General features: G+C 44.8%; 1 protein-coding gene across 1 annotated transcript; it reads left to right on the top strand.

Annotated features, from left to right (window-relative positions):
• On the top strand, window positions 1-25,857 carry LOC106639126 (trace amine-associated receptor 9). Its single transcript, XM_014352576.2, has 8 exons — window positions 1-308; window positions 1,890-2,015; window positions 8,002-8,118; window positions 12,891-13,048; window positions 13,577-13,724; window positions 21,690-21,944; window positions 25,438-25,537; window positions 25,684-25,857. The coding sequence occupies exons 1-8, from the start codon at window positions 81-83 to the stop codon at window positions 25,800-25,802; spliced, it is 1,251 nt and encodes a 416-aa protein (XP_014208062.2). The 5' UTR covers window positions 1-80; the 3' UTR covers window positions 25,803-25,857.
• The last annotated feature ends 1,772 nt before the right edge of the window (window positions 25,858-27,629 follow it).

Genomic DNA, 27,629 nt, shown 5'->3' with positions numbered 1-27,629 from the left:
ATCGGGCGCACAAAGCCAAAGTCTTTGGCCGAGAAGAATAGGGCGAGGGCGGCTCGAGCGCGGCTCATGGCCCTGGGAGGATGATAGATCACAAGCCGCAGATCCTGGTGGCGCCGGCGCTGAGCAACAGCAGCTGCTGGCGCAGCCTGCCGGGCGGCGGCTTCGAGGCGCGCTGGCAGCAGCCCGGCTTCGGTGAGGTCCTACGCGCCGGGCTCATACTGGCCCTCAGCCTCGGCATACTCGGGGCCAATTTGCTCGTCATTTGCGTCATCAACAGCCGGCGCTACCACAAGCACATACACGCGCAGGTTGTGTACCTATACCTTTTGTTTTATTTTATTTTTTTATTTTTTTTTTTTTTCCCTCACCCCACGTAGAACACACCCTCGATTTTTGCGCAGTTGGGTGCTCGTGTGATTTAAACAAAAAGAAAAATTTGCAAAATTCCCATCGCATATCGGGGGAAGGGGGTTGCTGTTTGCTCGAGGAGCTTAACGAGGCTTCCTCGCCGGTGGAGGGGCGAGGAAAAAAGTGCGCGAACGGCCGAGATTAATTGTCGCTCGTCTGGAGCTCGAAAATATGCCCCCGCTTCATTTCCCACGTGTGGGTTTGCACATACAGAGCTGGAAAATAGTCACGTAAACGATCGTCAACTCGAGGGTGTAGGCAGGATAAGCCGGTTGGTTTAACTCGACCGCTCCCGTAATTGCGAATCGAAATTTATCCTTTTTTTTTCCCCCGCAGGACGCGGGAAACCGGAGATTCGTTTGTTCTCCGTTGAATGTAGGATAACGCGTGAATTAATTACACGCGACAAATGAGCTTTTCGCTCGATTGTTAATTTTTTTTTTTTTTTTTTTTTTTTTTTTTCTTTTTCATGACAAAAGCAAACTTTGACGCAGGATCGTCATAGCTTGTGCGCTGTAGGTTCACGCCCGCAAACGAGTTCATTAGCATCGGATGGTGCCGGGAGCGCTCACGGAAATAATAACGCCGAAATCACACGATTACCGGGCCTCTGCTTTAAGCTAAAACTCTCGACACCGTCGTTCTCTCTAGATCTCCTCGATTTGGAGTTTCCTCGACCGCTAAATGGGGATTTTAAATTGTCCGCTACCACGGGTCAAATGGCACGCAATTTTTTGGTGCTGCTCTGATTTTACCTCCTACAGAACATCTCGGCTTCGTACGTTACACAAAATCCCAAGAAACGAAGGGACGACAAGAATTTCCAAACGCACCGAAAATAATGCACGAGTCGCGATCCAACTCCAAGTAAAGTGCGTGTGTAGCATATAAGGGAGAAACTTCCAGGGAAATATTACTCGGAGCAACTAACTAGCGTCGTCTCGCGCGCGGTACAAAGGCCCCTTTCAAGGCACTTTGCGCGTCTTCTCTCGCATTTTGCTTTTTTCTTTTTCTTCCTTTTTTTCGTCGATCTACTATACAACTTTGTGTTAATTACCCCCGAGATTTTGCCTCGTCGTCCCTTGGAAAAACCACTCGTTAGACACGTACCCACGCTTTTGGTACAAAACACGCGAGCGAAGTAACTATAACATCCGATCCTCGGAAGCGAAATTTATCCCATTGAAGAGGTATGGTGTACACCCTCTCGTGTACACTTATTTGCCCCGAGTGCAAAGACGCTCTCGCGCGTTGGCTCTTTACTTTGCTCGCGTGTACCTCCGTTCGACGCCGAGGCTCAAGTTTTAATTACAATTAGGTACCAAAACGTCAAAGCCGCTACGCTTCGCAATCATCACGTATAGAGACGTGGGTGGTGGTAACCAAATGATAAAAAGTATTTAGTTACTCCCTCGATAAAACAAAACAAAACAAAACAAAACAAAAAAATGACACTTGTAAATTTGTCTGTTCCACGGCAGCCTCGGTACCTCTTGACGAGCCTCGCGAGCAACGACCTTGCGATCGGGCTGCTGGTCACGCCGTTCGGCTTCGTCCCCGCCATCTACAGCTGCTGGCCTTTCGGCGAGGTCGTCTGTCAGATCCAGGTATGTATGTGCACATTCCACACACCTAGCGACCCGTGTAAAACCTTGCGACACCGGAAACGCTTCGCTCAGCGGAATATATCACATTTTTACTCCTCTCGGCTTTTGTTCGTCGCTTGCTATATATACGTACACGTGTACAGTTGCCAACGGCTACGCTAATGAAAAAGACGCCCAGAACCCGGGTAGCAAAGTTGCGGCGAGAGGACGTGTTTGAGTTGGGGGCTTTGGTAAATTATGGCTCCGAATCGCTGAATAACGACGGGTATAAGCGAGAGCTGCCGAGGTGAGTGAAAAAAAGCGCGCTGTGAATGAAATTTTCGTTTCGCGAGCCCGAAGGCACAAACAACCCCCCAAAGGGGACAAACTTCCTCCTTGTGGCAAAGTGTTGGTCTCGAGGTACTCCACTCTGGGTAAAAGCTGCTTTCCAATATCAGGTGGGAGAGAGAAAAAACGGCAGAAAGTGGCTGCAAGAATTTCAACTTGGAAGGAAGGGGTGGGGGGAGAAAAAAGAGAAAGCTTAATTCAATCCCGTCACCGCGGTGACATCGGCAGAGAGCGTCTAGTTAACTCCCTCTCGCCGATAACTCCTTCATTGGGGCTAATGGGCCGGACCGACAATTTCATCTTGTCCGTTCGCGAACGAGCCCGTCCCTCCTTCAATTTTTCCTTCCGTCGGTATTTCTTCCCCCCCCCCTTTTCTCCTTCCTCTCGTTCGGTTTTCCATCGTATCCCCCTCGCCGGCGCGATCGCTCAATCTCCCCACGGTACGTGGCTCTGTCACATTCTCTCGCTCCTCTTTTTTTTTTTTTTCCTTCTTCCCATCTTTCCCTTGAACCGCGAGGCTGTACTCGACGTGTTTTACATAATTCTTTTGTTTCCCTCCACCTCCCCGTCGCCCCGTTTCAATTGAATCACTTATCCTCCGCGCCGTTTCACGAGTTACTCAACGCGATCGTGTACTTCTGTAAAATCATATTTTACGCGTTGAAAGGTAAAACAGTCGCGCCAGGTCGGGCCGCTCCTTCCTTTGCCTCGTCTTTCTAATATTCTTGGCGTACCTCCCTTCCTTACCTCTCAGCCACCCCCCAGCCAGCAAATCGTCAGGAGGGAGATAGCGCTCGGTCGGAAATTGCCGTCAGGTGCTCGGGCCACTTCCGGTTGGAGCGCGTTATCGAGTTCCTGGCGATAATCTCGGCCGTCCCCCGACCCCACCTCACCCTCACCGTCTCCGATGCGGCCCCTGATTTGTGGCGCGCTGAGCCCGAGCCCGTGACCCACCCCGTGCACTCTATATACTCATTTCTCGATTTCTGCACCTGTCCCCACCACCACCACCCACCTCCGGGGGGTCACGGATGAGCTGGAGAAAGAGACATGGATGTATGTTACCCACATGGTCATCTCATCCCCGTCTTGATCCATTATTTTTATGTGGAGAACTCGTCTACTTCCTTCCGTCCACACGAGGATGATGTTGTTCGTATCAGGGACTAAAAACCTGTCGAGGATTATTTGGCGGTGGCGATCTTTTTTTCTCCCCCAATCGGGGATTGAGATCGAGCTCGAAGAATTCCCGTGATTTAGTTGGCGTTGGCTCGGAGCTAGTGGTTATCGCAACGAGATATACTTGTCATCCCGCGTGTCGGATGGCTATTGAAGAAGGGAGGTAGGAAGAAAAAGAAAAAAAATTACCACCCAAAGTTACGTGGTACCTAAAATACACGTACCCACTTGCTGTACCGAGTTTTTGTACGCGTTCGCCTTTTGGTGCGAGTGTATATAGCAGCTCGGCGGCACTCCAAGTTTCCACATAAATTTTCCACCACGACGTAACTCAGCGACCCGCTGTGCATATGGCACAGTGTCCTCGTGTCCCGTTCGCTGAAGAGAGAGAGAGAGAGAGAGAGGCAGAAAAGGAGGACGAGTTATTGGGGCTTTCAATAATGCAGGAAGGAGGTTGAGTCGCTTCTATTTCTACCACCGATGGATGATCCTCCATTTCGTCCCTCCGAATCGCGAGTGAGTTTTTTTCTCCCCATACAATTACGAACGCGTTCCAATGTGCCCTCGAAGGACTCCCTGCTCTTTCATTTTGTCTCTCCCCCCCTGAAAATAAGTAAGGGACTGGTTGCGCGATAGTTATTTTTTTCCTCGCGACTTCATTTTTTTACCCTCGAGGGAACTGAGAAGTAAACCGCGCTACGCTCCGTATACACATCCGAGTACATCCTCATGGATGAGGGATGCAACATTTTTCATCCCAAGGCAACAGGGTACAAGGGAGAGGGAAAGAAAAAACCCACACAACAACCGATGCATCAAACGTCGAAACAAATTCAACGTGGGGTGTGGAGGCAAGGGGAGCGGCTCGTAAATCAAATTCGGCCCGAAACGTCGTGGGAGTTCGATGCATCGACGAGAGCCCTCTCGGAAGCGTTTTCTAGCAGAGGAGAAGGAGGACGGAAGGAAAAAAAAAAAAAAAAAAAAAAAAAAAAAAAAAAAAAAAACACCCCCAGCGCTATCCGATCGGAGACTCGTGCCGAAGTGGACGTTTTCTTTAACCCCCCGCTCCTACTCGACACGCGAGAGCCAAGGTCAATACACCGCTACGTGACGTAGTGAGGACTACGGTGCTCAGGTGGGCCGGACCGAAGACACTTGACTGCTTTTATTCTGCTTTTGTAACAAATAGTACATAGGCACACGATTCAAGGCCCAAATGTCTCTCGCGCCAGTAGAGCGATAAATTAAAGTATATACTTACCCACGACACGTAACAGCAAAGATCGCTTTGGCCGTGAATTCGAGCGGCACGCGTGTACACCTTGTCCCTATAGTTTTGCACTTGGCTCGGGCTGGCTGTGTCGCATCGGCCACGAAATTGGTCCGCGCACGTTTTGCCTGGAGTGGCCTTTGTGTGTGTGCATGTACTCAAACGAAAACGAGGAAGGGGGGAGGGGAACAGCCACCACTTGGCAGTTTTTCAAATCGACTCTCGGCGTTTACGTGCTCTCCATCGCTGAGGCTCTGTTGGGGTCGGGAGGCGATAAAGCATCAATGGCACGCGCGCGCGTGCGTGTGTGTGTGGGTCCCGTAATTGCGAAAATTATATATATGGTAATCCAAACGATAGCGCTGTGCTACGTGTGTACACTCCATCACCGACTGCGGAACGATAAGGAAGTGGATGAACAGCCGATCGTGTGAAAGTAAATCAATTACCAAGGGCGGGTTTTTTTTTTTTTTTTTTTTTTTCTCGCTCTTGAGACTGCTCGTAAGTGGATACCGATCAAGAGGAACGTTTTTGAATCGTTTTCCTCAGTCAGAGATTTCGCAACAGCTCCCATGGCCCCCCACCCCCCGAAAAAAAAAGGACCAATATTTACATAAGCGCGAAAACCTCCGGGATGTTGTGTGCGAACCGGGTGAAGGTCTTCCTCCCTGCAAACGATACGGCGACGACTAGAGAACCAGGGCATCGGTGAGAGATCCTGGCGCGAGCGTTTTCCCACGCGTGCCATCCGAGCTTTTTCCTGGCCAGCCGCCAATGGCCATCGCCATAGTAACCGACCTCGCTCGACACGTCTATACAGTGGATGTTATACACACACGTATACACTACACAGTTGAGTTTATTGTAATGAGCCGAGGGTGCGCTTCACGCGAAAATAATACATACTGCGATCTGTACTGTATCCTGAAATGTCGAGGGAAAAAAATTGTAGGTATACGCGAAAACACCTCGTGCATGCTCTGGTATTCACGTTGACGATTCGATGAAAACTATGTAAAATAATGATTGGCGACAGTGTACGCAAGTAGAACAGCCCGGATACGCTCAGACGGGCTCATCCGAAGCTCGATAAGACCACGCTTCGGTAATTAAAACTGCCTCTCGATCGTGCGCTTCTCTTATATATTATATACCTGCTCGTTACTCCTTGATTTTCGCATTATTTTAATTCAAGCTCGCTCTTGCCTTCTATCATTAACGAGAAAAAGTATCATATTCATGCTAATTGGCGCGAAATTACAGACTTTGCTCGACTCCCCAAGTTAAATTACTTCCCCCGGAGAGCGCAATTTCGAAAATCCATTTAATTTCCCGCGCTCGAAAGTTTGTTGCGGCGCACCCTCATTCGGCTACAATAACGAGTATCTCGATGTTTTTCAATTGTAATGCGGTTCGAAAGCACATTCGGGAGCTCATTTTGCATTTCCCACCGTGGAAGGGGGGGGGGGGTAAAAAGTCTGTCTCATTGGTTGGAGTGGCGAGCTGTTGGCTATCATTGGCGTTCGAGTGGAAATTTTCGACCGCAAAGGTAATAAAAGTCGAACGAGAGCCGCGGACTTGGGTGAAAAGTACAAAGGTTTCCTGCGTTTACCAAACAAAACAAGGTATTCCAAATGGCTCCTCGAAACAAGCACTCGTGGCTCGCGAGAGCGCACAATCAGCCACACGAGCCCGCAGACAGGAAGCGAAGCCAAAGGACCCGCGAGCGCACCTATACGCGCAATTTCGAAAAGCCTCTGGCATTCCCGTACGAACGCGCTCTCGAAATATTCAAATTATCCCGTACACGGGCGTGGAATAGGCTTCTGTGTAAAACGGGCAAAGGGAGGCTCGTTTGAGATGGCTGGGAAATCTTTCGGGAACACGGGCGTATGTGGTAATTGTTACTCTTACGGTGATTTTTTTTCTTTTTTTTTTTCACCCTCATGCTCGCGGAGCTTTTTACCGGGAGGAAGGATGGTTATTATAATTTTTTTTTTTTTTTTACGAACAGTGGCACTCTTACCAAGGTACACTCGAGAGGAAATGGACCATCGCCTCGGCGGTAAACGTTTATAACATTAGAATAATACAAATTGTACTGTTTTAAAAGTGGGAAATAACCTACGCGTGTCTCTTTTCGATTCTCATTTATCATCGAGCTGGCGATGAGAGTTTGCAATTCAATATTGTATGAAAATGAACTTTTTGCTGTACGTATGATTGAAGCGAATGAAATATTGTTCGGATATTCGAGAGTTCAGTCATCCGGAAATGTGTGCATGGGATTCATTGTTGCACCATACTTCGCGTGTCCGATAATTTGATTCGTTTGATAGACATGTCTGAAAAATAAGGGATTTATTGGAGTTCATCGTTTGAAGCAAACGTATGGCCCTATACCCACAAGCTAACTAATTGATGTAAAAATGTTATACATCACATCATGAGGCATGTCTCGGTGGGATTACCTTTTTTTCGCGGAAAACGCAAGCTCGATCTCGTCATTATCTGAAAATTGACAAACGGCCCCAATTTCCTAAATGAAAAATCAATCGTCCGTCCCCAACGCCAAGCGTATCCATTAGAAACCACCTCGGCATAAGTGGAACGATCGACATTTCCAAACACAGATCGAAAATGTGCTCTCGAAATGCCAACCGCATCGCATCTACGGCAACGACAATGTATTCCTGAAAACTATACTTAAACTTGGATTTCGGTCCTCCATAAATCGCTACGAGTAAAAAACCATAAATCGCGTTTCGAAATGTTCACCCACAGCCGGAATTTTCGACATAAAATTTTTCATCATCATTTCATCAAGTTTATCCTTGATTTACAGCGTACACCAATCCCAATGTCTACGATCGTAAATTCTCGTGCTCCCGGAGTTTTAAAAACAGAAGCGACAACTCGCCCAAATACAATTTAATAACCCCAAAGTGGCTCCCCTCCCATCCCCGACGGGACGAATTTCAAATTTAATCGCACCCGCTCTCGTCCGAACAAACACATATCCTCCCCTTCGATGTTAAACGCACTCGACAAATTACACATCGAACCGTATAAGCCTCCCCGCCCCGTAATTTTACCCAACAGCGTCCCCCGCGATACAACATCCAATTAACACACGCTTGTCAAAGCAATAAAAATTAACTTTAATTAATTAGTAAATAAGAGTCGAAATGATCCGTGTGTGTGTTTCAGGCGCTGCTGCGCGGAGCACTGACCCAACAGAGCGCCGTCATCCTCGTCTGCATGGCGATCGACCGATACATATGCATGCTGCACCCGCATCGCTATCACAGACAGTCCTCGAAAAAGGTAAGCTCAACTTTTTTTTCATACGTCCGTCCGTCTGTTTATTATTTTTTTTTTTTTTTCCTTTTTCACAATACAATGTTGACGAGCAGTCGATTTCCGATGGGCGCATCCATCGAGACCGACACTCGCGGCTATTTTCGCGCGTTTTGTTCTCAGCGCTGGCGAAAGTACTCGAGTTTATTATTTATATATTCCTTGCTTTCAACCGATTCAACCAAATTTCACCATAGGTCACTCGCTCGTGACGTACGCGGATCATTGGAAATTAACGTGTAGTTTGAGTTTTTTTTTTTTTTTTTTTTTTTTTTGTCACGACATCAGTCAAATAATCATCCAGTGTTCGAGCTGGTGATTCGCAAAATTATTGATCAATCATTTCCAAGCTCGGTAGGCGTATAAATATCTCACCGATCCCTGTTTTTCTCTTATCGCCGCAACTGTTATTCGCGCGCGATTGATGCGTAGCAGAAAAAATTTTCATGAAGCCCCCCCAGGCGTGCCGGGTTTACGGATAAATGGAGTTCGCGCTGCATAATGGACATTTCAATCAACTTTTCGCGAATCGGCATAAAGTCAAGTTAAACAGTGAATTAGTGAGAATATAGTACGGAGTTTGGGTGTCTATAAAATTTATTTTATGGCTTACGGTAACTTGGAGGCACAGGATGTATAATGATAAATCGTTTGTAGCTTTGAAAAATAGCTCGTCTGACTATACTCGTTTTATACTACTGCTACCGTGACCTCTTGATTTTATTCAACCCATCGTACAGTTACACTTTCTCAGCCATCATTTTCTCAGATGATTTCTTATACTAACTTCTTAACAACAGTCTTTAGAGAAACGTAAGTCTGACCATACTCGGATATTTCTACTGATACATTGACCTACTTTATTCAGTTCATTACACCTTTGATTTTCACTTTCTCAGCCTTCATTTTTTCAAAACAATTTTTTATACAAACTCCAAAATCGTACCGTTCAGAGAAACTCTTGTCTGACCATACTCGTACTTTACTACTTATACATTGACCTATTTTGATTTAACCCACCGTAACTTTGATTACTACTTCCTCACAACTTATACTTACTTTTAAACAATAGTTTTTAGAGAAACGTACGTCTGACCGTACTCGTATTTATCTACTGATACATTGACCTCTTATTTTGTACAGATCATCGTACCTTTAATTTCAACTTCCCGAGGATTTATTATTCAGAAAAACTTTTTATACAAACTCCTGAAACTTCGTCTGATCATGATCGTTCTTTTCTACTAAAACCTCACCTTATTTTTCCTGCATTTCCTTACCAAATTTCCTTAAACAACTCAACACACCTTCAATATTTTTTCTTCAAAATGCAGGAAAAAAAATTTAACTTGGCCCCTCTTTTAAGCGTAAAAAAGGAGAAAAAATAGATAGAAAAAAAGATTAAAACTCCCTTGCTGAAATATAGACGCGATAACGTCCGCCTCCTGCAAAATCCACTTGGTTCGAAAAACAAAAGAGGAAGGGAGCGGAGGGATGGAAAGACGTCCGATGCAATTTTCGCCAAGGCCCCGCCTCTCATCGCGACTCATTAGCTCGCGTCGAGCGCCAGTCACCGCTGTTGGTTGGAATTTAGTTTATTGACAGGAGAGACTCTGTTTTTGCAGGGAAAGAGAGACAGGGAGATTATCCTTCAAAATAAACGATGACACTGACTCGAAAAGAATAAATCGAGTGGAAGACCATTTGTTTCTCGGAGTCTGCGGTGAAGGAGATAAGTTACACCACCAATAGACTCCGTTCGGAGTCAAATACTTGCTATTAAAAATGATGTCATGTGCACAGGTGACAATTGTTATGCGTGAGAAAACCATGAACGATAAAGTTGGAAAAAAGGCTTTCAGTGAAAAGCCCGTTTTTTGAGGAATTCCAAAGTGAAGGGTGAAGAAACTCGATCATCCATGTCGTCTTCGATCGGTCGAAACGCGGAGGGAAAATAAAGGGAAAATGGATTCCAGGTGGCTGGAGTGAAAAGTTGCATACATCCCCCTGAAAAATGATCCAAAATCGCCGCGCGCGAAATTTAATCTTTCCCCTCGGTTAACTTGACACGCGTTTTTCACGGAGTTAGTTTGCGTAAGCACGATAGAGACTAAATCGAAAACTCTATCCCTCGTTCCCTTGTAACTCGGCCACTGAGCGTTAAATTTGTGCGCCAAAATAACGATACCCCTTGCCCAGGCATTTTCATCCTGTTAATGAAAAATTCGAGCTGCGCACACAAGCGAGCTTGAGAGGTCGCCCATTGTCAAGCTAACGATTCAATTCGGCCAAAGGCTACGGGGGCACGACCTTCTTTCCGATGGCCGATAATTGTTTCGACTCTAATTCCGATTAATTATCGGGGCTGAGCGAGCAAGGGGGGCAATTTGTGCGCCTCTGTTTCAATTTTATTAGAAATATCGAAAATACACCTGCAAAGGAAAATACTATCGAGGCGCTCGGCACCAGTGCCGAAGTAAATTGTATTTGCTAGCGCTAAATTCAATTTTACGATCCTCAAAGGCTAGATGAGAGTGGGGTGGGATGAAAACACGGGAAGAGGGGGCATATTTTTTCGAAGGTACGAAATAACTACGGTTTTCATCTCGCGAACAAGTGAGCAAGTTTTGTTTTTATTGGCAAAATTTTCAATGACATTACATCAAACGATAGATTGTATCCTTTGAACGCACGAAAAATGTTAGTATACAAAGTTATTTTAATCAAAGGCAGGAATTACGTACTTGCGCATCGATGGCGAAACAGTGTGTAGAGTATGTGTCATAATTACTCAAACGATTCACTTTGTTGCAAAAACTAATAATTATTTTCTGGGAATTTAGATTTTACTCAGATAGATGTTGAACGGATTTTAGTTGACGCTCTCGAATTAGGACTCTAAGAAATATACTGTACAAAAAAAAAGTGTTCCAGATGAAAATTATTTGTCAATTTTTTGTGCATACTGAGGTCAGATTTTATTTCATCCTAAAACTTCAAACACTCACTTTCATACGTTTGTAGTGTTTTCATATATTTGTCGCATGCAAGATGAAAGGAATCGTAAATGAATGTCTGACTGTTTCTTGCCTGCATCTACTGCCGAAAATTCAATGATCAACTCGTTTGAAATTGATTCAATTTTCTTCAGAAATCTCACGTAATTACGCGTGAATTGAGATAATCGACGGAAAGGGAAACGACAATTGAAAATCGTGCCGTTCAGCCAAAAACGAGCGAAACTCGCGAAAAATGGAGAACCCCGAGAAAGAAATTGGCCTCGTCTAGCCGCGGCTGCTCATTGCGGAAACGCTCGACTCAGCGATTCATCAGGATTCCTCTTCTTTTACCTCCCCCCTTTTTACACGGATCGTCCATGCGGACTACTGATCTCTTTTCTTTTCAAAAATTTTTTTTTTCAGTTACGCCAACATTTCGTTTTCTCTTCTTCTACAATGCTAATTACTGTTGATTGATCATTTTTTACTTGAAAACAGAAAACCCAATCCTTACTTGTAATTCACATTTACGAATTTCATTCACACTTTCATTCAGTCGTATGGCTCAGATTGCAGAATTGCGTGCTTTCTATGCAGCAGTACTGTGCTCAAGCCTCAATCTATTATCGTCTACTCTCACTCGTTGACAATTCCAACTCACATATATGATTGAGATAATTTAGGCTTCCAAAGTAGACTTATATAAAATACTCTTTGTAGTGATGATTGGCAGTGTATGTTATAATTATTTTTACATTTTTTTTTGTTGCAACAACAAAAGCGTCCGCAAGCAGTGAACGCATCATGAAATAAGCTCGAATCCCATTAAGTGAACTGCAAACACGTAAAGCCATTCAGAACTTTTTGGGACTAAAAACTAGTGCCACCACTACCTTCATCACCCAATCATCGTCAAAAAAAGGGGTATTGGAGCACCCACATGGTCCGCGTAATGAAAATAACCGGTCGACCGTGCTGCGCGAGAACTTTTCCCACAAAATGAAACTCGAGAAAAGACTGCGCCCCGCAGTCCAATCGTGTACTCCTCGGCAACGAGATAATCGCCCTCTCGCCCTTCCCCAGCAGAGATAAAAGCTCCCTTGGTCAGGGAGAAAACACCGCAAAGCTCCTCGCGCGAGATAATATCGATTTCATTTGTTTTTCTTCCCCCCATCGTTTCGTGACCTCCTTTTTTTCCTCTCCGTGAGTTTTGTTCCTCGGTTTCTCTTTGGTTTGATTTATTGCTGTGATTAATAGTCTCGCTTTGCTTTCGTTAAGGTGCTTATTGACGATGACGCATCGGCCTGCGACCGAAGGATTTATTTCCCAATGGCAATTGGCTTTCGCGACTATTTAGAAGCACGTTTCGTCCACACGCCATCTGTGCGACTTATTAAAAAACACATCAACCCTGATAGGCTTATTGCGGTTGTACTTGATGATTTTATACTACACACGAGCGATCGTTGTCTGATTTAGTTAATATCCGTCTTAGTTGGACGTGATATTTTTTTTTTTCTTTAACGCGTCCCCGCCTGTACTCTGATATGTATACCAAGAAAAGACATTTCATGTGAAAAAGTATTTTTTTATATTATCACAGTAAGATACGCCATGATACTATGATGATGTTTTCGCAATAAATTTTTCAGTAGAATAATCCGAGTCCAGTAAGACGTGCACATCGTTTTAACGTCTGACATTGAGAAGAAAACGTCCCCAACGTCTTTATGTTCACAGCAATACTGCATGCGGCAGGGCTGCGTGGCGATGATGTCGACTACATGGATCGCGAGCGTGGCGATTTTCGGCAGCCTCGTCCTGCCCAAGGGCGGCTACTACTTCAACGACACCGGCCTCCTCGCCTGCGAGCCTTTTTTCGCCAAGGCCTCGCTTAGGTAACATACATCTTTTTTTTTCCTCTTTTTCAAACGTGCTAACCATCCAAAGACTAATTGTAATCGAGTTGAAACTGCCAAATGATATACATCGGTTCTTTAAAAACAAAAGGATCCGTCCGACCAAACCGCGCTTGCACTACTGAATCTTTATTCGCTCGATAATTCATCGGCGATTCACTTGTGCCGAGCGTTTCGTATATATCCCTTACGTATTCGCAAAACATACGGGGGTATAAATATTAAATCGTCACGTAGTGCACACAGGGCGAAAATAAACAAGCCGAGAGGGATCAAAGGGTCAGTAGGGAACGAAAGAGCACTCAAAGAAACTGAAACGGGCCCGGCTATCTGGCACGGAAAGAAAAAAAAAAAAAAGAGATTTCGGCCAAGCACCCGCATGTGCACGCCCTCTCTGGCTGTCTCTTGCTCTGTGTGTCATACATCGTGGCGCACGCAAAAAAAGGGGGGGGGGGTTAAGGGAGACGTAAACGTGTAAACACGAGCGCGAGCTCTTGAATTTTTCAGGATACTGGCGTGCTGCTGCTTCTATTTCCCCACGACGATGGCCCTGATGTACTTCTACGGCTCGGCCTTTCACCTGAACAAACTTCGCCTCAAGAGGGTGGTCTGCGCCAACACGCCCGAAGTCGTCAGTGCCGGGCACATCGAACGGGTGAGTTTGGTGTTTTTTTTCCCCCTTTCCTCCTTATACTCTTTTTTTTTTTTTTTTTTTTTTTTTTTTTTTTTTTTTTTTTTTTTTTTTTTTTTTTTTTTTTTTTTTATTGCCATACCTTCGAGTAATTACACTTGGCCCCTACTCCCCCACCCCCGCCCCGTTTTGCCGAACTAGGTCTTGATGTCATGAAATTGCGTCCCTTTGGGACGAGAATTGTCTTCCCTCGGTCGCTTCGACAACCTTATATACGTACGCACGCGCGGATCGACTAAAAATCGAGCTCATGAATTCCATTCGAAAAAAAAAAATAAAAAATAAAATATAGTCACGGGCGCAAAACAACGGTTCACCCATTCAGACGGCGCCACATACCCGGCGTAATTGAGAGGCTGCCTCGAGCTCGATTATGGGGGTAATTGGAGGGGAGCGTGCACAGCAAAAGTGCGGATCGTCCGGACGGAGCGCAATTGGCCCCGAGGCACTTTGCAAAGGTGGAGGCTGTATTAAAGAGTTGAAAGCCACGCGGAGGGTGTGAATTACACGCAGGGCAAGCCCTCGCGGGGGTAGTTGGCTCCTTTCGAGGGGCGAGTGCGATGAAAAGCGCACACGATGCCCCGAGGTGTGTGTCGATTCGTTGACTTGGTATGCCATTCGCTCGCTTTGGAATTTCACTAGAAGAGGTCTTACGTTACCCTCGAAATGCAAAGCTCCCGTTTGAGGAATGCATTCGATCAGATTAGGCGCGCTTTTTCCCTGCTTTAAAAAGCCCACGAGTGAAACTTTTAGGGGGACATATGATAGCATCAGTTAATCAGAATCTCCAGGAGTCCGAGTTGTGGGAGAGTCTCGAGGTGTGATTATATTTGCCTGGGTGTACTATAATAAAAATATGACGCTCGAGGATCGTCGAAAATCAACAAAAAAAAACTCAGACAACGTACGCAGACGTGTATCTCATCCTCGAAATCCCAGAGGAGTCGCGTAGGGAGGCTGCATCTGTGGGGGGAAAAAAGCACAAGAAAAATAGTACCTCTGTTCCGCTGTTGGCGTATAAAATACAAAACAAACAAAAAATGGCAAACAAAAGGGAAGCAGTAACAGCGGCAGTAGCCCAAATAAATAAATAAACACTTTGCACGCGCGTGTCGACTTGAAAATTTCATCTGCCCTTTCTTTCTCCTCGCTTCCGGTGCGAGGCATCGGTTACTTTGCAAACTCCCCCCCAACTTTGCTCAACTGTAACTTTAAACACACGCGCGCCCTCCATAACAACGTTATGTATACGAGTTGGCCGTTTGTTTAAGCAACGACAGCTACGGTATTAAACTTTCTTTTTCTTTTTTTTTTTTTACACCACCCATCCTGTGTCTATAATATGTACGTGTACGCACACTGCGTTATTTCAGCTTCGGGGCAGCAAAAGTCGCGATGGGCTATAAATTCGCACTTCGAGCGGATTTCCTTTGGATTATCGCGTGATTTAGCCGTGCCCGCGCATGACCAACGATCGGGGCGCAAAAGCTCGAGCCGAGCTTTTTTGTTAAGATGCAAATGTCCGTGCACGCGCCTCGACACGTTGTACATCTCTCTCGAGTGCAAAAGGGGGAGTTTAGCTTTCATCCCTATCAACGAATGAAAAAAATAAAAAATAAAAAAATAAAACAGTGATCCGTCTCTGCTACACTCCCCCCTCGACACATCGGAGAACGCGTACGTATACATATAGCATAGTCAGGCCGTCGCGAAAGGAGAGGGAGAATATATTCCGGTTCGTCCCACTTGTCCAACGATCCGCGACGAAAAATTATCCCTCGGACCCAGCGATAATCTTCGCTTCCGAAAGAGCGAGCTTGCAGCCCGTTTGTCTTACCAGCGCTTCTCCTTTTGGAAGACGTGGATTTTTTTTTTTTTTTTTTTAACTACGAAAGAAAATATCGCGGGACTCACTGGGGAAAATATGAGATTACGTACTCACTCAAAGTGGTATCAGCGCTTCGAGTTTATCAAGAGCAAAGGGCGCGTTATTCCCCCCCCCCCCCCCCCGATAAAGTACCAAGTGTGGGTAGGGCGTTTAGCTGCTCTTGCGAACTGTGCGAAACCAACATTTGGTGTATTTGGCTGCGTGCGTTAATCATCCGAACCATCGCCGAGTGTATGATGCCAACGTGCAAGACTACGGACGTGGCACTTGTTTTTGGGGGTGAAATTAATTCCGTGGAATGTCCCTCTCGCGAACCAGCTATGACCGACGAGACAAGATGGGACGAAGAGAGAGAGAGAGAGAGAGGCATAGCTGGAAAAAAACGAAGGACGATTAGTACACCCGTTGGCCTACTTTCTTCCTCCGATTCTTCTTCTTCGTTTTCACCTTTTCTTTTTTTTTTCTCCGTCCGCGTGATTCCTAGTCGTCGTTTCGGTCCATTGAATGAAGAACACGCCCGTGTAATATAGTGCATGGAAAAATAAGAAGAAAAAAAAAAAGAAAAAAACCTGCAAGACGTAGTGCAAATCGCACCCACGCGCGCGAAAAGCTCGGAAGTGAGCTTTTACCCCTACGGATGCCCATCCAAGTATATATATACGCGTATATACGTTTTTTGCGTTAATTTATGCTTACACTGGGGTTTCGTGTTTTTCTTTTTCCTCGATAATTTCAGGTCATGCTCAATTTCCCTCATAAATGAGCCAGGTGATACTTTTGGCGGTAAACTGTGGAAAAGAAAATACACGGTTAACGATTAGTTATCACATATTAATCATCAGTTATCACTCATTCACGCGGAGGTATATGAAAAATTATTTTTTTGAAAGCTGTGCATGGCGCGATCAGCTCGGGCGTAATTCACCATCACTCGGAGCAGACTCGTAGGGCCCTTCCTTATCCGATTTATGTGAAATTAATTCAGCAAATTTTAATACCGAAAACATTAACAATAAGCGGTGCCCTCGATTCCACGGGGGAGGAGCAGCCATCGGAATTCAATGAAGCTGGTTTGAAATTCGCATTTCTTCGTTCCCTGGGCAAGGAAAACAAAACATCATCGTGGGCGGGTAGAAAAGAAATTTCAGCTAAATTTCAACATCAAGGGGTAAATAAAAAAAAAAACTCGTGGAAGGCGGTGAAACTTTTTCCCGGCAATTAGAGTTGGAAGTATCGGCAGATGGTTCGGATCAACAGGGGGGGGGGCAGAGGGAAGGGGTATATACACATATATATCCGCATGTAATAAAAGCAAGCTATCCGACTGTCCTTATTATTCTTCGTGTACGTCTCTCGTGGGAGAGAGAGAGAGAGAGACGAACGTAGCGCAGATAAGAAGCGGATGGAAAATAAGGGCGCGCTGGAGTTAACGAAAAACAAGCCGGTGCACACGAGTAGGGGAAATTGTAAAAAAAAAAAAAAAGAATCAGGAAGAAGCGTAACGACGCGGTACCACTTGTGTTGTACTTATAACGAACCACCCCCACGTTCTTACGCACTCCAATCGGCAGTACCTTCTCTGCTCTCGATTGTTCATTTGTTGTTTTGCTCTTTTAGCTTTCTTTTTTTCCTTTTTGATGTAAGCATCATCGGGTACTATCTTCTAAATGTTCGCTCCTGGAAATTTCAACTTACAAGCAAATCATAATCCACAGTTTGTACAGTTCTCGAAGCGCTTTAGAATAAAAATAAAATAAAATAAAACAACGAATAATAGAAACCCGAACAGCCAAAAGCTTCCACGATCCGTGAGTTATTTAATAACAAAAGAAAAAAAAAAAAAAAAAAAAAAAAAAAAAAAAAACAACCCCCGTAGCTCTGAAAGGTCGCAAACGAACAATCCGCGCTCGAGTAAATGTACCAACCCAAACAAACAAGATAACTCAATCCACGTATAGGCACGCGTAGCGGTGGGAGGGGTGGGGGTGGAAAAACCGCGAGGGTCAGTAAACCAGGTTTCTCGCGCCAGAAACTCCCCGAGAACAAATAATCCCTCGGCCCGATAAACGTATTTACTACACACCCTCTCGCTCTCTTTTACTCTTGCCCGTACTATGGTTATTGTGTTACATCCAACCACAACGGCAAGACAGGAGGGAGGGAGGGAAAAAAAAAAACAAGGTTAGTAACCCACAGTCACGACGACGACTGTTTACATCGACAGTGGCGTACACCCACACGTAGGGAGGGGGAGGGGGAGGGGGAGAAAAAAAATCCCGGTATAAGCTGGGCTCGCGCACATATACGTATACTTGCACGTACTCTCGCGAAGATGCAAAAGCGTCGGTCTCTTGTCTCGGCTCCAAGTCGTTCCTTTCCACGCCTCGTTTCCCTCCTCTCCCTTGCGCACGCGAGAGTACACAGCAGCCCTGGCTGCACTTAACCCATTTCGTTGGCGAAATCCGCTGGAAAATACGCGATGGCGCGACGAGGACCGAGAGAAAAAAAAAAAAAAAAAAAAAAAAAAAAAAAGGAAGGAGGTTTCTTACGCGCCTCATATACCGCCGGAGGATTTCGCATGTACGTGCACGTAAGAAGAGCACAGGCGATGCGGATGAGAAGTGGAGGAGGAGGCCCGATCGCGTGGCCGGAAATTGTTGCGCCATTTGCTACGCCGCTCTCTCTCTCTCTCTCTCTCTCTCTCGACGCGATCGTTCTTCCTTCTTTTTTTCCTCTTCGTTCGCGGATGAAAGGATCGGCGTTTCGGAGTACAGGAGAAATTACCCGCGAGCCCTTCGATCGTAGGTACTTTACCCGGACGAGACCCAAATGCCTCGCTCTTCTTTCCCAGTGAAACACGCACCGACGATTTCCGTAAGCGGTGATACTCGCGCAAATTCATTCGTCAAATAGGCACACCTGTACCCACTGACGATGGAAAAGCATCAGAGGTAGCCGGCAAACCACGTCATTGTACCTGTATGGATGATATACTTATTTATGTCGGGGGCACGACACCGGTAACAGCAGCGTCAGTTTAATGTATCATGTGGGTAACTTTTTCTGTATTTTATCATGCGATTTTTCAACCCCGTATACGATCTATTTCAGATATTTCAACGAAAATATCGATTTGGTAGTTATTTGGTGTTGAATGAAAAAACAAAAAAGGAGAAGGGCAATGGAAGGGAAGGCACTTGTACACCAACACCTACAACTACAAACAAGTTTTTCCCGGACAATATCGATTTGTCGGGTTTTCCGCTCTCGTTTGCGCTTTACACAACCTATATTACCCTCTATACTACCTGTTTACGTATTTGTTGTTTTTTGTTTTTTTTTTTTTTCATCAAACGCTTGCAACTGTTGTTACCGTATTTCTGTTGGATTATTTTCACTCGGATCGTAATCTTTTCGGGCTTCCGTGAACACACCTCCGCCAACATTTTCAATTCCATTCGGCACGAATGCACACGCGACTGTTTCATTTGCAAAGTTAATTTTTTCCTCCCATCACTTTAACGTTACCTGCGTACAAAGCGTAAATGGATCTTTCACAGAAAACGCGTATATACTTACCCACGGGTTGTTATTGCAATGCATCAAAGCTCGTGATTGCGAGGCGTTACATCTAATAGCTCCCAATGTGCACGTACGTTATAGCTGTACGGTTGTTACGTCGGTCGTTAATATTCAACAGAGGAAGCGTTTACAGTCACGAATATCGATAAGCCATTACGCGTATGGGCCTCTCTGGAGATAGTTGCGTAACGCGCGACTCCCGTCTACACACATGTAACGTGTACCTACAAAAAAAAAAGGGAATGAAAAAGCGTCGCATTCAAACACCTCGTCCCTATAGCTACAATATCATTAAAAACACTCCTGCTCCCACATGGGCACCCGGAGGGAAAAGAAAGATCGACCGCCCAGTTAAACTGCTTCCTGCTAATATTTTTTTCTTCTTTTTTTTTTTTTTTTTTTTTTTATTAATCCCGACAGTTGGCTCGGACTATAGCTTGGGGATGACGAGCGGTTTTCCCCACGGGAAATTGATTCCTCCGAAATGAAAAAGGAAAGCCTCAGAGTGCGCTTGGGGGAGTGCCCGTACGTGCGTGACGATTTTAACCATCGTCTTTTGAAGCTGGCCGTAGAAAATTGTTTCCTATACCATCCACGCTTGGGCTTTACCTATGAAGAATACAAGATTTCCTTTTCTTTTCTTTTTCTTTTTTTTTTTTTTCTTTCAATGATGAATCGTCGCATAATTAGTTGACCATTGCAATTCGCGTGTAGTGGGATGGATTTTTCCTTTTTCATCTCAATGTTCGTATACTCGTTCGTTACTCCCCCAAACGATCCGCGAGCTCTCGTGCCCCGTCGACGCGCGTATAACGAGTCGTTCGGCCGCTGCTTCAACTCGAGCCTCGTCAAAGACTCTTTGCCGCAAAATTAATTAGAGACAACCCCGAGCCGGCGTTATCCAGCTCTCGCTTTCAACTTGCGGGGCGCGCTTCTTCTTTTACCTAAGAAGGAAAAAAAAAAAAAAAAAAAGAAGAAAAATATGAGGAAAAGCCATAAAAACGTGTAGTTGGCGAGAGCGGGCTTTTATAATCGATACAACGATAGCATTGACACACATTCGACGCCGCTGGCTCGAGGTGGAGAAACATCAACAGTGACTTTTTTTTTTTTTTTTTTTTTCTTTCTTTTCTCTTCTTACTATACTCGTGGAGATAAAAGTTAGGCGCCAGTGTCCGAAATCGAGGCTTTTTACACTGGACACGCGTAATAAACTGAGCGGACGTAAGAATAAAAGTTACACCAAAAAGTGAGAAATAAAGTCGCCGCCTCGAGCAAAGACCAATCTGACGGTCGTGTGTGCGTATCTGTGAAAATTAGAGGAGAAATGAGGAGGGAAAGGGAGGCTCGCAGGCGAGAAAGAAGTAATTTCCACTCGAAAAGTCGAGGGCGCTGCTCACCTCGAATCGCCGGATTAGCCTGTGTAGAGAAGACGAGAAAAAAGGAAAAAGAGACCTTCAGAAGGTGAAAAAGAGATGCTGCCACTCGTGGATTATCCGCGTTACTTTTTTACGCTCGGGCTGCGAGGAGGTGACGCGTCGTCCTGCGTACGTGCGGGAGCTATACACGCGGCCTGGATGAAGGAGGAAATCCTTGTGATGCTCGTAATGCGCCGGGCACTCGCTGAAACGGATTATACCCATTTGGACTCTGGTTTCGAGTGCACGTATAAACTGTGGAGTAAGGCGGGAGGGATGATTAAATTGTGTTGCTTCATCTTCCATTTTTACAAGGTATTTGAGAGGAGAAATTTTTTTATTCATTATCATTGTCATACGAAGGAGGTACCTGTCAAAAAACTGAAAAAAAAGAGCATCAAAGTCTTAGCAAGTAAAACGAAGCTTCACATTCACAAGCCGGAGGAAAAGCCTGACTATGCGAGATTAACACGGACGCGCTGCGCTTAACGTCACCGGATGACGCTGAGTTCGCTGTGGATTAACCCTGGCTGAGTCTCTCGCATAAATATATATACCTGTGTATCAGCCTTTTTGATATTTTTTTATGACTTTTTTCCAATGGATGAGTATACCAGTGCATTTTTAGGGTTTTCTCTATGGAACAATATATAATAATTTAAACGAGTAACTCGAGTGGGGCCTCGATTGAGAAAAAAATAGAGAGAAACCTTTGATTTTTCCATAATAGTAACTTTAGACCTAACGTTTCTCGCACATGACTACAGTTCTTCGGTAGAAGGAAACGGACAAGCGTGTATTTCACTTTTAGTTTTCCGGTCCGTGTACTCCTGGAAGATAAATTCGTTTCTTCCAAATTTTGTTTTTTTCCAAGTAATATTTGCTAAGCGAACGTGTCCTCTAATACATTCGCGTGAGGTGTGTACACCAAAGTAGGAGAGCATCCGTAGGTCGTACACAACCACCCACCCGTGACTCCTTGCGTGTACATATTATAATGCATATACATATATTTGCATCTATGTACGAACTTGGTTGCAGCTGGTGTTGAATGAGCGTCGCCTGTCGACATCGGCTTCGCGAACAATGGCAGCCATGAGTCTCGGCTTCATTGTCATGGTGACGCCCTGGACGATCCAGGAAGTCGTGGCCGCTTGCACCGGAAGCAAGCCCCCGGCCTTCCTCGACTTCATCGCCACCTGGCTCTCGCTCTCCAACAGCTTCTGGAACCCCTTTCTCTACTGGCTCCTCAACAATCATTTCCGACGCATCTCGCGCGAGCTCCTCTACACCAAGGTAAGCTTGTTTTTTTTCCCCCTAAGAGAATTTGCTGCACCGAGAGAGAAAAATCCTCCAATCACGCGCTCCATTAGGCGCGCAACGGTCTATCAACGCCATGCATATACTATAAAGTACCTCTTGACTACAAAATTAGTCTACTCCATCCCCTTTCTCTCTTTTTCCAGAGGTACACTCGAAAAATAAAAGCACCAACTTGACGAACAATGAAATTCCGAATAAACAGAAAAAAAAAAAGAAAAAAAAATCTACAACGGCAAAAGTGCATCGGCGCGTGCCTGTCCTTTGCGTGGGCAAATACAGTTACGGTTTTTATCGGTAACGAGATTTTTTTTTTTTTCGCCGCCTCCTCCTCCGGTACACTGCATCGCCTCTTCTACTCGAGAGCTGTTGTATAGCTCCCCTTTCGCGCTCCATCAAGTTTGCGTTCCTTGGCGAATCCGAACTGTGCAGTTACTGTGACTTTGGGCACCTACTCGAGTGAATTGTTTGTCCTTCTTTTTTTTCTGTTTAAATTATTTGTTTCGTTCGCACGGAGCGAGGGGGAAGAAGAAACGAAAGCCATTTTAAGAAATGTACCAGCTAGAGCATAAACAAAATTACAGCTCGAAAAATTTAAGACGATACCCAATACGCGGGACATCCCTTTCATCTGGCGTATGTGGAAGTGATTCAAGTCCGATATTGTGGATGGGAGGGGGGAGGAGTACTTTTCGCGGAAGGCTCGTTTGATTCGCGTAGCACCTCAAGCTACGTGCGGTGATGGAGGAGGCAGGCCAGTAGGGCAGACGAAGCTCTTGGAGGTGAAAATTGAAAAGCTGCCAGGGACAGATGGGCCGAGATATTTTACAAAGCTAGCGTGGCTGTGATGCCGCACGGCCAATTTAAAAGGACGATATCTCATCTCGTGTGGTTTTTCTCCCACCACGGGGAGTCCCTCTCGAATCGTGGGATTGTTTGTACACTTTGGGACATCTTTTTTTCTTCTATTTTTTATTCAAAACAGAAGATTACACAGGTACAACAATGTTGTTCAGTTGTTGAAGAATTAAGGGTTTACAAGTAGTATAAGCCGAGTATGGTCAGCCGTTGACATTTTTTTTCCTCATGAGATTCTAATGCTACAGAAAAATTGTATGATTAGGGTTTGCAAGTAGTATGAGAGGAATATGGTCAAACGCTAACATTTTTTTATGTGATAGGCTCCTTAGGGTCCATTTTTATGTAGGTTATTTTTAATCATCCAGCATCTAACATCGATAGATTCTATCGTACTTGTTGGTTACGTGCTCAGGTAACGTGACAAATTGTATTCCACAACAACTGATCTGATGACTGACTGACGTGACCAAAATACGTGACCAATACGATAGACGCTAGATAAAAATGGATCCTTATACATTGTAAGCTTCGTAGAATTAAGAATATTCCAGTAGTATAAGACGAGTATGATCAGACGTTGACGTTTTTTCTCGTGGAATTTTTATACGTTGTAATAAACTTTGTAGAATTATGGGTGTGCAAGTAGTACAAGACGAGTCTGATCAGACGTTGACGTTTTTTCTCGTGGAATTTTTATACGTTGTAAATTTTGTAGAATTATGGGCATGCAAGTAGTATAAGACGAGTCTGATCAGACGTTGACGTTTTTTCCTCATTGAATTCTGATATAGGTTACAAACATCATAGAATAAAGAGTATTCCCGTAGTATAAGATGAGTATGGTCAGACGTTGACGTTTTTTCTCGTGGAATTTTTATACGTTGTAAATTTTGTAGAATTATGGGTATGCAAGTAGTATAAGACGAGTCTGATCAGACGTTGACGTTTTTTCCTCATTGAATTCTGATATAGGTTACAAACATCGTAGAATTAAGAGTATGCTAGTAGTATAAGATGAGTATGATCAGACATTGACATTTACATTTTTCTGGTAGAATTTTTAAACGTTCAAAATTTATAATTCGACACATGTAATATAGGAACAAAAAGCGAGTTCAAAAATTACAATTGTTGTCGCACGTTTTAAACGCGAAAAGTAAAATACGGCTCATTCAACAATCTTTACGGTGAAAAAAAAAAAAAAAAAAAAGATCTATATAGCTCGACCCGCAAAAAAAGTACCTCCTCTTTCCATTAAACGCGCGCACGCACACGTAGCGAGAAAACAGAGTATTTCTTCCAACCGTATTCGACTTTACAGATCATGAATTTTCCGTAAAGCGCGTCGTTAGCCCGTAAATCCTTGATTACGCGCCGGGCCGTTTGTTTGCCCGACGCGCCGCAGCAAGTGTGCAGGTACCCATACTGTGGTATACACGTACGCATGTACAGGATGGGACGGGCGAAACCGCGAGAGAACGAAGAAACGATGCCACGTTCAAAAGATACGTATATACACGTGTGCATACTATATGCGTACAATTAAACCTGTGAACGGCTAGATCAGGGGTAAATCGAGAAGGAAAATTTATTTTTCGTTTTGACACTTTGAAGCTAATATGATTTCAAGTGATGCATTGATTTTGTATTTTGCACCTTGTATGATAATAAGGCCACGTCAGTTCAAACTTACTGTTTGTTCAAACTTCACCATCGTCGAACCCCCTCCAATTCCCCAAGTATAATGTTATATTTCCAAAAATCCATCCAAAATCATACCCACTTAATAATTTAATAGTCACGCGAACGGCGCGAGTTGTTAGTCCGTGCGCCGAACGAGATTAATCCGGCCATTAGGACGGGAACGGCCGATGTTTACTTGCGCAGCAATTAAATGGAGAAAACGGCTGGGAGAAGCAGCACGTACCGATAATTGATTCGACGCGGCTAATTCGTCCGATACTCGAACGACGTGCGGCTCTGGTTAACGAGTACTCTGCGATGATTTTTTTTTTTTTGTTTTTTTTTTTTCCTCCTGCGGCCTATGCCGGTGTTCAAGGGCACCATGGCGTTTTTCGCACCTCAAGACCGATTGGTCGGGCTAACGATCGGCCCGCCTCTTTTTTAGCAAAGTTCGTTCGCTTGCGTTGTTTTTCCAACGGTCGAGAAGTCAATCGACGAGTGACGCTCCTTTTTTTTTAATTGAACGAGAGAGTCGAGCTTATCGAAACACAATGCACGTACATGTGAGTGCGGATGTATTTTGCTGGCCCGATCTCACTCGAGCGTATTCATTAGTTTGTCGAGAGTATAAGTACCGAATCGCTCACGAGAACCCATTTGCATGGCACAACAGAGCCCTAGTCTGCCGATCCATGAATTATCAATGCCACGGAGAGAGGGCAAATTGATTTTTCGGGGGTGCCCTCGATCGGAGCGCGTTTCGAACGATTCGTCCCGTTTAAAAAAAAAAAGCTGCACCCTTGATTCGGACATTGCGATGTCACTTTTTATTCATGCGACAGATGCGCTCAAACTCTGTACCTATAATCATACGTGATGATGATGATGATGATGATGATGTACAACGTGTGCTCGATTGTTCCAGCTGTTGTGCCGGCCAAAGCAGACGGAAGCGAAGCAGCATTGTTGCGCCACCAACACCGGCAGCCTCGACGTCTGCAGCATCGGTGGCTTGGATATATCAGGTATGCACATGATACACATATATATCCCCTTTGAGCGGGCCATAAAGCTAACGCGATGGTAAACAATTGAGAATTGTGAGTGAAAAACAAAGGCATCACGCGTATATTGTATTGTAATAAAAAAAAAGTGTTGGTCGCTTTGCAAGGTCTGGAGCGGTACTCGATGGAACGGTGCTCGTTGGCGCGCTGCTCGAGCCTCTCGCTGACGGCGACGACGCCCCCGTTGCCCTGGGAGATAACCCCCGGGGGGGTGCTCATCACGTGAGGAAGGGACGCCGCCACGCAGACGGACGAGCTTCCTGACTCGCCGGACGACGAGATCAGTTAGTACAACTGCAGCGTGGCGGCGTCAAACAACGCGACGACGACCGGCTCGCGATCGGTTGGACCACCAACTGGCGATGGTGGAGGGGAAGGAGGTGAACCACCAGCACCACAGAGCCAGGAGGAGGAGGAGGAGGACCCGATCATGTCGGTTATAGCGGGTGGTAGGAGGCGAAGAGGTGGCCGTGGCAGGAGACGGGCGACCTCGTATCGTGCTCTATGGGTCTCCGGGGACTCGAGGCTGATGCTCATGCTCTGGGGCTACGCCGACACCGTTGCCTTTCTCCTCGTGAGGAACGGCACGTGCTACGCGTGCGTCTTCACTCGGGGCAGACACGGCTCGCTCGCCACCGTCGAGCGCTTGTCTTGAATTGCGCATCGTTGTTCATATTACCTTATACGCTATACCGATTCCCGTTTTCCCTTCTTTCGGCTCGTCTATTGTCATTATGTCATCACTACTACTATCACGCAATAGGACGATCATGTCGCGTTATATTATATACCATGCGTGCAGCGTCGAGTGCTTGCTTACAAATATTATATATGGCCTTGTGTACAGTATATATACAATAATTACATGCACATACATAAATCGAGGCAAATCGTCGATCGGTTTCAGGTTTTTTTTTGTTTTTTTTTTTTTTTTTTGTTGCCCTTTCAGTCACCAATTGGCGGTAATCGTGCGATCTCGGATTTCAAGCTGGGATGGACATTTTTTTTTTTTCCGGTGCTCGGTGCTTTGTTTCCCATAAAGACAGTGGCGTAGATCGCTGCTGCGGGTATACATTACACACGTATTATAGGATCTGCGTTATTTTATACGACATACCTCATGAGTATAAGCATGTGTATGTGCAATTATTACAGAGGTGCAATTTTTGTCAACTTTGCCTGCTGCTGGCACGGTTTTGTACAAGTATTCTATTTGGGAAACGTATGGGATGAATATTACTACTTTGTTGTTGTTTGCCAGTTTTTCTGAATATCCAGTGGTACGATCTGGCGGCCGGATAATGTATACATTCATCCGTGTAAATATCACAGCTCGCAGGCTCTGTTGTTATCTCGCGGGGTGACCACAATTTTTTGCTCCACGCAAAAAAAAATATGCCTTTAATTTAAAAACGTTTACCTGTAATATTACCTCACTTATTTCTCATTACGTCACTTTTTATTTGTACCCTGATAAAGACCGAGACTTGAACCAGTACTTGCCTCCGTCTCTCCACTGTTACATTCACACCTGCTGGTACACTTTGAATTGTTGGTTTTTCGTATATTTAACATTAAGGTTTGATTTTAGTTTACCCACACCAACACATGCGCGTTAACGTATACTAATAATCCATCACGGTCGACCAGAGTACCAAAGATGAAATAGAGATGAATAAAAAAAAAAAAAAATCGCACAAGCGTTAAACAAATAGCGAAAGAAAAGTATTATATTATACACAAAGGTCTGTTGCGTCTCGCTATTCGTACCAGCAACGTTTTGCACTGTAGAAAATTTGCACGTACGATCAAGTTTATAGATATAAATATTTCGATTGACCAATTATCTTTTAGACTATATACGCACACGTATATATGCAAGCGATTCATTGCACTAACATTATATATTATACTTGCCTCGTATTGATACGTATTACATATACACTACACGTTATGGGGTTGAATATATTTCTCGAGCACAAAACTAAAGTAATGCGTAATGTTGGAAATTAAAGAATCGGTGGCTGAAAGGGATTCGTATATACCATATACT

This window comes from Copidosoma floridanum, unplaced genomic scaffold, assembly GCF_036245765.1.
Source record: "Copidosoma floridanum isolate Cflo_tuat_1 unplaced genomic scaffold, Cflo_Japanese_pri ptg000021l, whole genome shotgun sequence".
NCBI lineage: Eukaryota > Metazoa > Arthropoda > Insecta > Hymenoptera > Encyrtidae > Copidosoma > Copidosoma floridanum.
The sequence above is the reverse complement of the archived record's forward strand: the minus strand, read 5'-3'. Positions and strand labels throughout refer to the sequence as shown.

Bases quoted from the DNA above. Each gene is read 5' to 3' on its own strand.
- LOC106639126 (XM_014352576.2), top strand. From the start codon at position 81: ATGATAGATCACAAGCCGCAGATCCTGGTGGCGCCGGCGCTGAGCAAC. The intron at 309-1,889 runs GTTGTGTACCTA...GTTCCACGGCAG, and splicing joins ACAAGCACATACACGCGCAG to CCTCGGTACCTCTTGACGAG. The intron at 13,725-21,689 runs GTGAGTTTGGTG...ACTTGGTTGCAG, and splicing joins GTGCCGGGCACATCGAACGG to CTGGTGTTGAATGAGCGTCG.